The sequence below is a fragment of the Cariama cristata genome, unplaced genomic scaffold (assembly GCF_000690535.1).
Source record: "Cariama cristata isolate BGI_N322 unplaced genomic scaffold, ASM69053v1 scaffold15892, whole genome shotgun sequence".
NCBI classification, from domain to species: Eukaryota; Metazoa; Chordata; class Aves; order Cariamiformes; family Cariamidae; genus Cariama; species Cariama cristata.
Window position 1 is genome coordinate 1 of NW_009603362.1, and position 14,506 is coordinate 14,506.

Sequence of the window (14,506 nt, forward strand, 5' to 3'; positions counted from 1 at the left end):
GGGGGTGAGGGATGAGGGAGGGGACGAGTTTAGGAAGATGTCGTGCCCTCACGAAGGGGGGGGTCCCATGGCGGTCTCTTGGTGTCGGTGCAGGAGAGCTCATCGGGCACACGGACAGGATCTCCGGGTTCGCGTTTTGCCACTGCCCCGGGCAGAGCAGCTTCTGCGCCAGCAGCTCCGACGACGGGAGCGTCAAAATCTGGGACACGGAGAGCTTGGCTCCGGTGGCGGAGTACAGCCTGCACCAGGTAGGGTGCCTACCGGCAGCCGCCAAAGAGAACTCACAGGGTGGGTGAGGTCTTGCACACAACGCAGGGTGATGTTACCTTTAACCAAAGGTGGATTTCAGACCCGGTGAAATTAAAACCGTTGAACGCTTCTGGCCAACTTTTTGTTCTAGCCTTAGGCTTGCAGCTTTGTTACATCACCTTAATAAGCTGTTGGTTACCATCAAAGCCTTAGTAAGCAAGTACGCTTGCAGTGTGTACTGATTGCTTCATAACCCAGCTCACTTAAAATCTTTTCAGCAAGTTATTGTTCCACACAGGACAGACTAAGAACATGTACTTGAACAGTTAATGTGATTTAGGACACCATATCAGCAATTACGTCAATCATGCCCAAGCCCAAAAGAACTGAAACATTTTAAAACAAATTCAACTGATGTTGGGGTGTACTTTCAGATTATTTTCTACCTGTTATTCTGTGTTAGATGGTGGTAAAACAGCTTAAAATGTATTCAATTCTCTCTTCAGAACGCAATTTCAGCGTTGCACTGGTCACCTCTTGTGAAAGATCTGATCATATCCGGTGATGAAAAAGGTATAATTGTTTGTTACTGGCACAACAGAAGTGATAGCCAGCAGTTCTTCCCAGAGCCTCGGACCATTTTTTGTCTCACTTGTTCTCCTCATCATGAAAATCTGGTGGCGATTGGGTAAATATTCATTACGTTTTGTTTTCTGTTTTTCTTCTGCAGGAACCTTATTGTGAATTTTTGCTACACAGTTGTAAAGTTAATTTTAAGAGGTTTTGGTGGCTTTTTTTTTTTCTTGTATACAGCAAACTAAAAATAACATGTAAATTTGGTAAACCTGCAAGACACAGGAATCCATAACAATGTAAGGGTCCAGGTTTGTTTTGCATCTTTGAAGTTTCTTAAAACTCTTATTTTTTAATTAGACTTGACTGAAAGCTGTATTACCAATGAATTGTTGTCATTCTTGAAGACAAATGTACTGGTTGCACTTGTTGAAAAGGCAGCTGCAGGTCTGCCAGTGCTATACTGGAGCTCCCATTGAGCCTTAGTCTGCTAGTCCCCTTCCTGCTTGTGATTTGGCTTCTCTGTCTGTAATACAGTGATGGTGATCCTGGTAAAGAGCTCGGAAATTGACTCAGATGTTATTCCACAAGAATCTCTTCATTAATTTAAATCTCTGTTTTTAGCTACAAGGATGGCATGGTGGTTATAATTGATATCAGCAGGCAAAGAGAAGGACTTTATCGGCTAACAAAAGAGAAGTACTTTATCGGCTAAGAGGCCATGACGATGAAATACATTGTCTCGCCTGGTGCCCTGTGCCTGGTGAAGAAAGGTTACCTGCTTGGCAAGATGAGCTCCAAGGTATGTAGAAGTGATTAACAGTTTGTGAAGTAATTTTTAGTTCATGTAAATGTCCTAGAGAATTGAATTCATTATAGAAAATCAGTAACCAGCTAAGCAAAGGCAACTGATAAGTTCAGTAAAGTATGTTCTGATACAAATCAATGTATTTTCAGTTAATTTTTATAAAGCTTTGAATTTTAAAGTGTAATAACACGACTTCAACGATATTTGGTAGTTCCTTCAGAGGAAGGTGAAGTTCCAAATGGGGAGCTGACACAAGGGACCACCATGAAGAAAGGTTGTTACCTGGCTTCGGGAAGCAAAGATCAGACCATACGAATATGGAGCTGTACTAGAGGCAGAAGTAAGTAAGATTAATAATGTGAGATAAACAATAACAATATGATGGGAGAGTTCTTCTCTAACTGCAGGGTTCATTTGCTAATGCGATAAATAATATTGTAGTTTTGCTTAAACCATAACAGATAGGCGGTCAGAAAGAATGTGAATTTCCAGGTACCCAAGTATGAGGACAGAGACAGGGTAATGTATATTTGGGTATAGGGTTAAGTTGCTTTGGCTGACACCACTTATCTTAACCATGATTAGTCTCTACCTGGATTTCACCTTCCTGCCCTTATATGGAAGAAAGAGAGGATTAACTGTCAACTTGAGTTTGCAATATAACCAAAACAATAGAGTGCAGGTGCCGGAGTAAGGAGTTCAACCAAAAGGAAGACTTTGAGCCTTCACCCCACAACCCTCAAAGACGACCCCTAGAGAGCAGGGCACAGACACAAGTGGGAGGGTATAGATGTAAATAACTTTGGGGAAATCATTGGAATATGTATAAGACTTTGAGAAACGGCATGAATGTGAATGACTGTCCTAAATAAATATGTGGAAGTGAGACTAACCAGCGTGCATGCAGGAGGAGGTGATCTCCTGTGCACCCAGCGCTGAAATAAAGCTTTGCTTCACAGATTTTTGTCCTCTTTTAAAAACTACATAGGTGAATGTTTCTCACACTAACTTGATAGTTTAAAGCATGAGGAGAGTGCTTAAAGCTTCAGTTTAACAGGACTTCTTTTTCTCTTGGAGAATTTTGAGGTACTAGGTCTAGATGATCCCTCTTGGTTCCATAGGTGTAATGACTTTGAAGTTGCCACCCACGAAGAGAAGAGGTGGAGCCGTTGATCCCGCTGTTAAAGAGCGCATTTGGCTGACTGTTCACTGGCCTTCTGGTCGTTCCACAGAAATTGTGTCCAGCTGTTTTGGGTAAGTAGGGCACATAGCAGCCTGGATACCATCAGTAACTGCAGATTCATTTATTGATACTAAAGGAAGAACTGGGCAGGAAACTTTGACACCCCCTTCCTCTTTCCTTCCCAGTATAACTAGAGAGAAGACAGGCCAAGAGTTGAAGTGAGAGTTCAGACATCTAGAAAACCACTGTTTGTCCTGTAATTTGTCTGATAATCTAACTGAATATTGACTGCCAATGGTACTAATGGCGGTTTTGCCCATCTGCTGGGAGAAAATGACATGTCAGTTTTCACTGTGGTTAACTGGATATCATTTGTAGGGTGGTGTTTGCATGTGCGCATCTGTATATAGGCACATGTAGTGGATGTTTGTCTAGCTGTACTACTCTTATACTTGCAGTATGTATACATGTAATATAGTCTATATATTCTTATGAAGTGAACACTTTAAATTTTGCAGAGGAGAACTGCTACTCTGGGATTTGACCCAACCTGGAAAACGCAAGTGGACTCTTCTAGGATCTTCAGAAGGACAAAATCACTCCCGTATTGTTTTCAATCTGAGTTCTGTGAAGCGTCAAGACAAACAGCTCCTTTTTTCCATTTCAATGGACAGAGATGTAAGAACCATTTATAAAATTAACATAAAAATAGCCGTACCTATACAGTTTGACTGAGTGAGGCTACCCCTTTTACGGCCACAGATTTTTCTCTTAAAGTGGGTTTATTGTAGCATTTTATAAGAGCATCACTTAGAAATCTGTTCTGAGCACAGGTTGTGTATATTTTTGTTAGTTTATAAGCTCAAGCTCTTACCTTGGTGGAGCGAGTGGTTATGACGTTCTGGACTTGAATGGTAAGCATTTAATAAAGAGAGTTTATGATCTCTTTTTTCGGTATGTTTCATTTTAAAAAGGCCTATTTTTCCTTCTTAAAATAATTTACTTGTTTAAAGTACAGCATCTATTTTTATATATTTATTTTTTTAACTTTTTGCCTTTTAGAGGCAGCAGAGCACCTCCTGTTTTGAAGTCAGAAGGGGACCATAGTAGTAAAACACAGTCATTTTGTCCATTCCATTGCAGTCTTCTATTGCAGGCCTGTCTGTGACATGCAATCCTCTGAGTGCAGATCACATACTGTGTCAAGCCTTGAATGTGACCCTTTGATTCTTCGTCTCACTTATGCTTTTTTTTCCCTTGTCATACCAGTCACTCTACCTTTAACGATTGCTTGTTCCTTAAATATTCTTCAGGTGAAGTGCTGGGACCTATCAACTCTTGATTGTAGCTGGACCTTGCCCTCGCTTGGAGGATTTGTCTATAGTCTTGCCTTCTCTCCTGTGGACACAGGGTGTCTTGCCATTGGTGTTGGAGACAGCATGATCCGGGTGTGGAATACTTTATCCATGAACAATATTTATGATGTTAAAACCTTCTGGCAAAGCATAAAGTCCAAGGTTACAGCAGTAAGTGTGCTTTTGATTCCCCTCCCCTTTTTTTTTCCCCTTGTCTCCTCTTTTCACTCCATTTTTTTTCTTTCAAGAATATTTTTTTTTCTCTTTCACTCTGAAGAAGGTTTTTTCCCAACTACAAATCTATAAAGCCAAGTTGTTCCTTTTGTACTCCATTCTTTTGGTATATAATAAATTTTACAATCTGGCAATGAACTTCTAGACCTTTTTACAACCCTAGATGCTTGCATTGCATCTAGTGAAAATCAGCTGAAGTCCAGCTGGCTGTTATGTTACTTTTTCACTTTTCTGGTCCTTTGTCATCCTTCCTTGCTTTATCAATGGTTGCCCTTGCTCTGCTAGGAAGTTTGACATGCACAAAAACCAGCATGGATGTCTTCAGTCTGGATTTAAGCAGCAGTTGGCCAGAGGCTACTGGCTGGTAAAATTGCTGGCAGCAGTAAAACATGGTAGTTATTCTTGTTCACACCAAAAGTTTTGTCACCATCCTACTCTATTCTCCATTTCTGTTTTGTAATGTAGATGTCAAATAGCATTTTAATGATTTTAGTCCCTTTCATCTCATCCCCCAGTAGCTGGTAGAGGGAGAGCCTTTGATACTTGTAGAAGAGTGATCAAATCAAGTGGCTGTAGTTGGAAGGATGGGTAAAAGGGATGGTGCTTGCTCATCAGTTTTGGTGTTTTCCTTTTGTTTGTTATTTAGAAATAAAGTGTCTGTAGCTTGTGTCATTATGGGTCTCTCTCTGTTTTGCTTGCAGTTATCCTGGCATCCAACTAAGGAGGGATGCTTGGCTTTTGGAACAGATGATGGAAAAGTTGGTATATTTGACACCTTCTCCAGTAGGTAAGTAGCTTTCCTATTCAGTAGTGTCAGATCCTGCTGGTATGTTACCGTGCATAGGTGGTGTGGTCTTTCCTGAAGTATATCTTTACTGTTAGACAGGAGTAGGATTAAATTAAAACTAGTCAAACATTTGGATTTTCAGTGCATCTTTTCATCTCTCCATTATGTCTGTTAGCTTCTAAGGTAATCTTTACTTAAGGTAAACTTAAAATTGCATGACCGAATATCACCTGTGGGAGGACATCAGTCAAGGAAAACTTTAGCTAGAAAGACATTCGGAGAATGAAGAGCAACATGCAGGTGAAGGTCATCATGACAGTTTGGTTATGATTTTCGTAGTGTCCTACAGGACACTTTAAAGAAGGCTTGGTTGAGCCACGGCTTTAGTATGTTAAAGCACCTGCTGTCTGTTTTCACCACTGGAAACATGTTGCTTTGATTTTTTTTTTTTTTTTTTTTTTTTAGTGTTTTGCTTGTGTCGTTTGTGGGGTGTTTTTTTATTTCCTTTTGCTGAAATCTGACTGCCCTTGCTTCCTTATCTTCCTGCCCAGTGCTAAGAATAAGCCACCTCAGATCTCCAGTACTTACCACAAGAAGACTGTATACACATTAGCTTGGGGGCCTCCCACTCCTCCTCTATCTTCTGGTGAGTCTTCGAATGCCTTGTGACAAAGTAGAACATCCATGCAGAGCACACAGGTGCCATGAAGTTGGTATGTCCTCCCTTCTTAGGAAAAGGAGCCCCATTTGCTTGGTAGCAATCCTTTCTAGCAGCTAAGAATGCATGCTGCTTCAGGAAATGTTAATAGTTTTGCAAGGGAGCAAACCAATCTTTTCTAGTTTTTGAATTCTAGTAGCTTCAGGAAATAGGTGGCAGTGGTATACCACACCTCTGTGCTTGCTTCAGGGTATTACAGACCAGTAACTGCATGGGCTTCTGCAGTAACTGCATCAGGTCAAATATGGGTTCCTTAGCTCCAGAAGTATGTTTCTGCCATTTGAACTAAACAGAACAGCTCCGTCAGCTCTTCTTACACAACTTGAATTTTTTTAAGGATCAAACTTGAAAGGGAATTTTAATGCTTGCAGTGGTGTGCTATGGAGAGATTTATTGGTAGAAAGGAGAGGTCCTTTCAGAGGGTTGTATTGTGAGAATTTCTTGCTGCCAGATCACAGGCAATTGAAGCACATATATAGCCTTTTAAAATAATGTTTTGATTTATAGTGGGAGTGATTACTTGTGGGAAGACTAGCTTTTTTTCCTGTGTTGGATAGGAGGAGAAGGTGAACAACCCTCTGTAACTTTATATAGTTGTGCTGGAGAAGGTATTGTTTTTCAACACAACCCGTGGAAGCTTAATGGAGAGGCAAATGACATCAACAAAGTAATCCGAGACACTAATTCAATCAAAGTGAGTATGATTTGGGGGGGGGGGGGGGGTTATGGATTCATGGTAACCCTGTCATAGTTTCTATGGCCTTGTAGTTGTTTTGCCTTCATGATGTATCTATAAGAGATAAAAAATTTGAAACCTGTTGTCACCACAGATGAACTTCAGAGACATTTATTAAGTCAAACTATTTAAACAGTTTATATGCTTGTCTCCGAAAAAGGGTCTTTTTTTTTCCCTCAGTATCAACATGGCACATCTGTTCCTGGCATCTGTTACTTGATTTTTCTACTGTGTAATTTACTTAACGAGAAAAGTTAAATTGAAGTATAGAGTTAGGTTTCAAAGCTGTGTGTGGCTGTTTAAAATAATTAGTTCATACAGAGCTTTCCAGTTTCAAAGCACTTGAAGTAATATCCTGAATAATGTCAGAGCTCAGATCACATAGTGGGCATGCATGAGTTAACTACCTCAGCTTCTCTAGTTCTCTTGTTTCAAATGGTAACTCTTTCTTTTTTTAAATAAATTTTGCAGTAGTCATGATTTTGCAGGAGTCTGTTTCTGTTTACACTGCAGCTAATGCAGAGTGGTTGGTGATAGCTGACCATAACATCTTCTCAAGTAGGATCAGTCATTTCTTAGTTGAAAGTACAAAATGAGTGAAGTGGGTTAGATCTTCAGTTGCTTTAAGTCAGCATAAGTCAACTGAAGTCAACCAAACTATATTGATTTATATCAGCTTCTTCCTTGAGTAGAGGACTCATGGGGGGTTGACACTAATGTCACAGGCAATGAAACGATCATTTTTAGGTATCTAAATTGTAAATTGTAAGTAACTTTCATCTGAATTAGAAAGAATAGAAATAATTATAAGTAAACTTTAATTTCTTTTGAAATATGATAGAATTTGCTTGCAATGTCTGGGGCTTTCCAAGGAGCATAAGGAGATCAAGCATCAAAGTGCTTCTAAAATCCAGACAAACTTCCTTTGAGACATTTTGCTGAACTGATAAAAATAATCACTGGTTCTTGCATCAGTTCATGCAGTCTTTCTTAATTGCTCAAGCTTATGTCACTGCTACAAAAGCAATGGACCTTTTTGTGACTTTCATTTTCCAGACTATTGCAACTCTGTCCAGTTGCCAGTCTTGCTCTGTTGAATGTATGCGAGAGAGATTTAAGAGTTTTGAGCAATAGTTGTGTCTTCTTTCTACAGCACAAACTGCCTGCGCGTACAGAGATCAGCTGGAAACCAGATGGCAAACTCTTGGCTCTTGGCAATGAAGATGGGTATGTTTCACTTGTAGGTTAAAGTAGTATATATGGTGATCTTGACTTGAATCACTGTGGTGAAGTAAAAGTACTATTTGTTGCCCTGGTTTGTCTCCATTCTTTCACTGCAAGTGTATTTGAATTATGATAATACAGCATTCCTTGCTGTTGCTTGGTTTAGCCACTCTTGGCATGGAGGATCCACATCATCATGTTAAATTATTTTTCAAGGATCCACTCATGGTTGAAATGCACTTTTGCTGATGTCCTAACCGGGGGTTTGAGTTGAATCCAGAAAATTAAAACTTGCTTAATTAAAACTCATGTTCTGTAATTCTGCTCATGCAGGATAACAAAAAAATTCCCATTTTCAGTGACTACTGGAATTCTTACACTGTTGTTCTTACATTACAGCTCAATTGAAATATTTCAGGCGCCAAACTTGAAGTTGCTCTGCACTATCCAGCAGCATCATAAACTGATTAATGCTATTCGTTGGCATCATGAGCATGGGAGCCAGCCAGAGCTGAGTTACTTGATAGCTTCAGGCTCAATCAATGCCACTATTTATGTGCATAATCTGAAGAGCGTCATAGGTAACAGTTTGCAGATTATATTCCAAGTCTTGGCATCTTGTTTTGGTGTACTCACAGTTTGTCTTGCTGGCCATACTTGATCCTGTTTTTTTTCTTGCAGAGAGCAATTCAGAAAGCCCGTTGTCAATAACAGAGCCTTTTCGAACTCTGGCTGGGCACACAGCTAAAATCACAAGTCTTTCTTGGAGCCCCCACCATGAGGGAAGATTGGTATCTGCTTGCTATGATGGTACTGCACAGGTATTGTTCCACAGCCACTCAGAAGTGTATTTCTTTTAGTTTCAAATCATCCATTCTACAGTGTTTTAGAAGCAAGCTGACTAAACAGCAAAGCTTCTTTTGTGAAATAAACTACTGAAGTACTGCAAATTTACTCTTCGTAACCATCTCCTGGTTCTGGATACCTGATACACAGGTATCCGTATGTTTTTGTGACTTGCAAATTGATTTGTAAGTCCAGTCATTATTGTTCTCATATTAGCACTTTTGGATCTTTAAAAAAGAAAGATGTTTTGCAAATGTATTGATGCAAACAAAGGAAGCCCTGAATTTTCTTTGTCTGCATGTTGATATTTGAAATACCTGTGCAAACACCCTAGAAGAGAAGCTCTTACAAGTGCCAATCACTGAAGAGGAAATGCAGAGTATTAGGGGAAGATGAGACTTTCTGAGTAACTAGATTTCTTTCTTGTTTATAAGGTATGGGATGTTATGAAGGAAGAGCCACTCTGCAACTACCGAGGGCACCAGGGCCGGCTACTGAGTGTCCAGTGGTCACCGGTGGATTCAGATTGTGTTTATACAGGAGCAGATGATTTTTCTGTTCACAAATGGCACATCTCAAAGCAGGAGCATACACGGCCTCCTCAGGGTAAGTATATTCAAACAGAAGATCCTTTCCTGAAGATGATGTTGGAGCTGGGAAATAGAGGGTTGCCATGTTGAAATGGTATGATAAGTTCTTATGCTGAATTCAAAATCTGCTTGCTACCTCTTCAGGAATAAACTGCGTCTAGGTTTAAATTGAGTTGTATCCTTATTTGGAAATTAAATGTTGATCTTGAGAGGCAGACAGCTAATACACTAAAAATCTCTACAGATAATACCAGAGTAACTTTTGCACCCTTTTACAGGCAAAAAGAGTATCGAATTAGAGAAAAAAAGAAGTATGCAACCAAAAATCAAAACTAAGAAGAAGAAAAAGCCTGTAGGAAAGAGTCCAGCCAAGCAGGATCTAAGTGATGTCATGAACGGAGATGAGAGTGCAAAGGAAATGTTGCTAGAGGAAACTGGAGTGTCGGATCATGAAGGAGAAAAAGAAGCTCAGGAGGCAGAGTTGCCTGAAAAAGTCTCCATGACTGGTAATAATCAAATCGTCTTAATTCGATGGTTCCCAGACTGTTTAGCCTTCAGAGCATCAGCAAGTTTAATATTTTCATGCAGATTTTCTCATAATACATTTTTATTGAAATAGTCCACTTGAAGGAAATATAGTTCTGGAATGCCTTTCATAATTTTCTAAACTAGTTTGGGACTAAGTGTCTTTAAATAGGAAGATTCTGTCGGAACGAACAAAGTTGCTGTGTTTGGCTTGAAACAATGTAATTTTTGATCAGAGTTGCCTTCTGGTGATTTCCTTTCCCTAAAAAGCTACTAAGTTCTATGGCAAAGCAAAGCTTGGTTTCTGTATATTTCAAAATTAACATAATAGAATGTGAATATGTCAAGCATTCTGCTATGGGCTTTTCCATGTATTGTTTTCCCTTTTTTAATCACTTTTTTTATCACTTAACTCCACAGTCTCCAAGGATACATCTTCATCTGCATATGATTATTCTTCATTGAGCTTGCCAAAGCCTTTTGTGACCCAGAAAGCCACTCCTGTGAAAAAGGATCCACCTAAAGAGAAACCAAGTTAGTATGCTTCGGGGACTTCCAACAGTCCTGCATCAAGGCAGAGTTCCTCATTCTAGGCTTCTGTGTGGCTGCAAGTTCCCTTCCTAATGTGACACCAAATAAGTGCCAGAGAAAGAAGAGCGTGCTTTTAAAATCTCTTAAACGTTTTAAGTTGCTGCTTCTTTTATTTGCTCTGCTTGTTAGGTCAATTGAGTATTTGTTTAATGTGTGCTTAGATACTGCCTTTTAGTTGCTAGTTTCATTCCAGGCAAGATGGGCAGAAAAATATGCAAAGTGATCAGTATTCAAAAGTCAGAGTTCTCATAATAGAGATGCATGTGGCACTTAAGCATCTAGTTTTTGTTTTCCTGTGTGAGGAAGAGTGGGTTTTGGAATACGTTGGAGAGTTCTGCTGTAAGAGACTCTTGTAACTGTGCAGCAGTGACTAAAGTGTGTCTTGATTTTTCAGCTCCTGATGCCTCTCTGAAGAAGAGGAAGCCTCGTTCTATTCTACCCTTCAGCACATTCATGGATCATAGATCAAAAGATGAATTGCATCAGGATTGCTTGAGGCTGGCTACCTGTCTGAAAACCAAAGGTCTCAGTCTAAAACTAAAATACTTAGAGGGTAGTTGCTCTAAATTATTCAGAACCGTGTGTCCAAGGACTTGACTTTGACCACTAGGCATTGGTTTTTTAAAGTCCTTACCTTTATCAAAGTGTGTGACTAGTTGTGGTCTCTTATCTAACTTTTCTTGCAGTGTTTCAGCACTCTGTAGCCGCTCCAGACAGGTTTTGAGTAGGATCTTGCATTGTGGAGATGGGGTAGGATTGTCTGCATACGTGCAAAGTGTTTTTCACCTTCAGAAGCATAATACTGGCAGGAGAAAATAAGTCATGAGGGAGATGTTTGTATTCTCACAGTATTGTTCCTTAAAGCATGCAAAGGAACATGCTATGTTTGATTTAGAATAAATGTTCTGCACAAACATGGTCCTTCTAATCAAATTTAGATGTAAGTTCTAAGTGTTGATCTGCAAATTAAATCTGCTACACAGGAAAGAAAGTAGAAGACATAAGTATTTGCCAACAGTTGAGTGTAATGGAGCGGTACAGTGACTTGGCAGGTCCCAGTGTTGTACCAGATCTTAAATATTAATTCTTTTTATTTGGTTTAGATAACAATGAAGATGTTTCCCCTGATCTCAAGGATCGCATCCACTTGGGGCTGTTCTCAGACAGGGCTTCTCTGCACAAGATGATTGATGTGGAAGGTAAGTGGAATAATGAATCCACTTTTGACAGTAAGTTCATTGTAACTGTTACATTCAGGGAGTTCAGGGAGTAAACAAATTGGGAAAAATGCTTGAATTTACTGTGGATTGAAGTGTAGGATTAAGAATGCAAGTCTATGTGAAAAGAAAAGAAATTTTTCCCAAATAGTTTTTACATCTTTCAGATGCAAACCTGCAATACTTAAGCTTGAATAATCTCACTTTTGCCAAGTTATTTTACTATAGCAAATAATCCTATTGCACTCATACTGATAGGAAGTGTGTTTGCTTCCAACAGGAAAACATCACTTGGAGAATGGGCATCCAGAGCTCTTTCAGCAGCTCATGTTGTGGAAAGGAGATATGAAGGGTGTCCTCCAGGCAGCTGCTGAGAGGGGAGAGCTAACAGACCAGCTGGTAGCCATCTCACCCATGGGTGAGTGAGTTTGTTCTTGTAACGCGTAAGCAGATGGAATTAGCTGCCAAGGGTAGCCTCATTCTGATTGTTCTGGACTGGAAGGAAGTTGCTTCTTTAACTGCCTAATAACAAAAATAAAACACAAAACATACTCCATTTATGATAAAGACCTGGATGGTTCTACAAGCACCCATAGGGTGGGATAGCAGGAAATAGTGGTTTCCTTTGGGACTTGTTGAAGGAACAGGCACATCTTTCCAAGCATAAATTTGGTTCTTTGTAATATGTAGCAGTCCTTCCAGCTTGCTGTTGGTTTAAATATGCTTTTAAGTTATTCTGCTGGTACTGAAGTCATACAGTTGTGCTTAAGCCCTACCTTCGCCCTATTTCATTGCCTCATTGACTTGTATTAGGATGGTTAAGAAACAAGAAACTAATCTGGGGCAGAGAAGGGCTACATGTTGAAGAAACCAGTGATGATCTCATCCCACAGGAATTCTTCCAGTTTTAAAACTTTGCCTCCAATTGTATTGCCTTCTCTTTTGCAGTTGGATATCAGGCCTGGGTTTGGACAGTAGAAGCCTTTGCAAAGCAGCTGTGTTTTCAGGAGCAGTATGTGAAGGCTGCCTCCCATCTCCTGTCCATCCATAAAGTATATGAGGCTGTCGAGCTCCTGAAAGTGAACCATTTTTACAGGTTGCTGTATATTTATATTTAGGATTTGCTCTTGTTTTCTAGTGGGGTAGGTTTGACATTTTGGTTCATTTTTTGTACACAGTCAATGAAATTTTCTATCCGGTTTCTCTTGCATGCATTAGGGAAGCAATTGTAATTGCGAAGGCCAGGCTGCGTCCAGAAGACCCAATTCTGAAGGATCTCTACACTAGTTGGGCAGCTCTGTTAGAGAAAGATGGCCACTACTCCATGGCCGCCAAATGGTGAGTGTTACTGATAAGAAGACAGAATTGGTTCCATGCCTGAAACAAAGAAGGTTCTTGGTTTTGTAGCAGCTGAAATCTGTTAACTGGTCTGGTCATTATTTGTCTAAGGTGCTTTCTGAGCTTGATCTCACTAGACTGCCTCTAATATAGGTGGGAAAAGAAGCTCCAGAGGACAGTTCAGAGTAGAAGGTCCAAATGCCATACTATGGTAGAGCCATCTCTTTCCATAGGTGTTACTGGAAACCTTTGAAAAGTAGTCTAGCAAGACTAAGATTAGGATGTACACGAAAAGACTAAGTGATGTTTCCAACCTTTTCACTGGAAATGTGCAGTGCAACAGTTCATCTTGGGTTTCTTGAGGCCTTAGCTAATATCCTAATCATTGGGTTATTCTCCAACTGGAGTGTTTCAAATTTGTGACTACCAAAATTACTAACAACGCTTGAAACATTTTGGCTGGAGTAGTGTCCTTTGCTTGATGCTGATTTCAGTTCTGGCATTTTTTGAGGGTGTTCACAGTAGTGAAAGGATTCAGATGAAATCCAGAGAAATGCAGTAGGGATAAACTACTGCCCATAAACTTTGTCTTTCGAATCTGTTTATTTCTATTTCTCATCCAAGCTGTGTGTGGTATGCACACCACCAGAGGTTTTAGTTCAGATTATTAGGCTGTGTGACTTTAGCTTTGTAGCTTTGCATCAGATCAGGCACCATATGTCTATAGTGAACTTTGGTAAGGCAAAGTGATGAGAGCTCTGAGAACCTGTGGAAAATACAGGTTTATCTTCATTTGTATGTTTGTGCTATTGTGTTGCAATACAATTTTAAAATGGTATTCTAATACTAATCAAGTCTATTTGCTTTTCTCTCTTTTCAGTTATTTGGGGGCTTCCTCACCCTATGATGCAGTTAAGGTGTTGGCAAAAAAGGGGGATGTGACATCCCTTAAAACTGCTGCTGAGCTTGCACTGATATCTGGAGAGGAGGAGTTGTCAACAACTTTATTTTTGAGATGTGCCCAAGACCTGCTGTTATCCAGGAACTGGGTGGGAGCACAGGAAGTCCTTCGGCAACATAAAACTTTATTTGTATGTCTGGTCGTTTCCTTTCCGCTTTCTTTAGCATTAGCGTTGTCTGTCTCCAGATTAACTTGATTAACTGGGCACCACTAGCCGTATGTTAATAGTCCACATGTAGTCTTTTGAGTTGGTTTTGCCTCAAAATATTTTTCTAGAAGTTTATTGCAATGACCCTATGAAAAAGCACGTGCCTTTGCAGAGGCAAAGGGCCCATGATGGGGAGGCACATAAGCTCTATGCTTGTTAGTTATATGAGAGGTAGTTGAGAAAAGTGGGATTTTTTAAGTATGTAATGCCTATCATAAGAAGAAAGAAGTGAAGGAAAGTATTTGCTGTTTACATTAATGAGCTAACTCTAAGTCCATCTGCTGGAGGCTTAATCCAGGAATTCGGTTTTGTGTGGACTGAGAAGCAAAAGGCTAGCTTAGCTTGTTCTGAGGTTTCCTGCTG

The 14,506-nt window shown here is 39.9% G+C and overlaps 1 protein-coding gene across 1 annotated transcript in view; it reads left to right on the forward strand.

The window, feature by feature from the left end:
• Positions 1-104: 104 nt before the first annotated feature.
• Positions 105-14,506, forward strand: part of GEMIN5 (gem (nuclear organelle) associated protein 5) — an 18,281-nt gene continuing 3,879 nt past the window's right edge. Inside the window, 23 exon segments of the mRNA XM_009695159.1 lie at positions 105-248; positions 756-937; positions 1,447-1,486; positions 1,489-1,624; positions 1,842-1,970; positions 2,752-2,884; positions 3,332-3,491; positions 4,127-4,339; positions 5,104-5,189; positions 5,741-5,835; positions 6,465-6,601; positions 7,797-7,870; positions 8,267-8,448; positions 8,549-8,688; positions 9,148-9,319; positions 9,582-9,809; positions 10,249-10,362; positions 10,814-10,942; positions 11,523-11,618; positions 11,917-12,054; positions 12,585-12,732; positions 12,855-12,974; positions 13,855-14,065. Of these exon segments, the coding sequence (XP_009693461.1) occupies positions 1,460-1,486; positions 1,489-1,624; positions 1,842-1,970; positions 2,752-2,884; positions 3,332-3,491; positions 4,127-4,339; positions 5,104-5,189; positions 5,741-5,835; positions 6,465-6,601; positions 7,797-7,870; positions 8,267-8,448; positions 8,549-8,688; positions 9,148-9,319; positions 9,582-9,809; positions 10,249-10,362; positions 10,814-10,942; positions 11,523-11,618; positions 11,917-12,054; positions 12,585-12,732; positions 12,855-12,974; positions 13,855-14,065 (2,868 nt within the window). The 5' untranslated portion in view covers positions 105-248; positions 756-937; positions 1,447-1,459.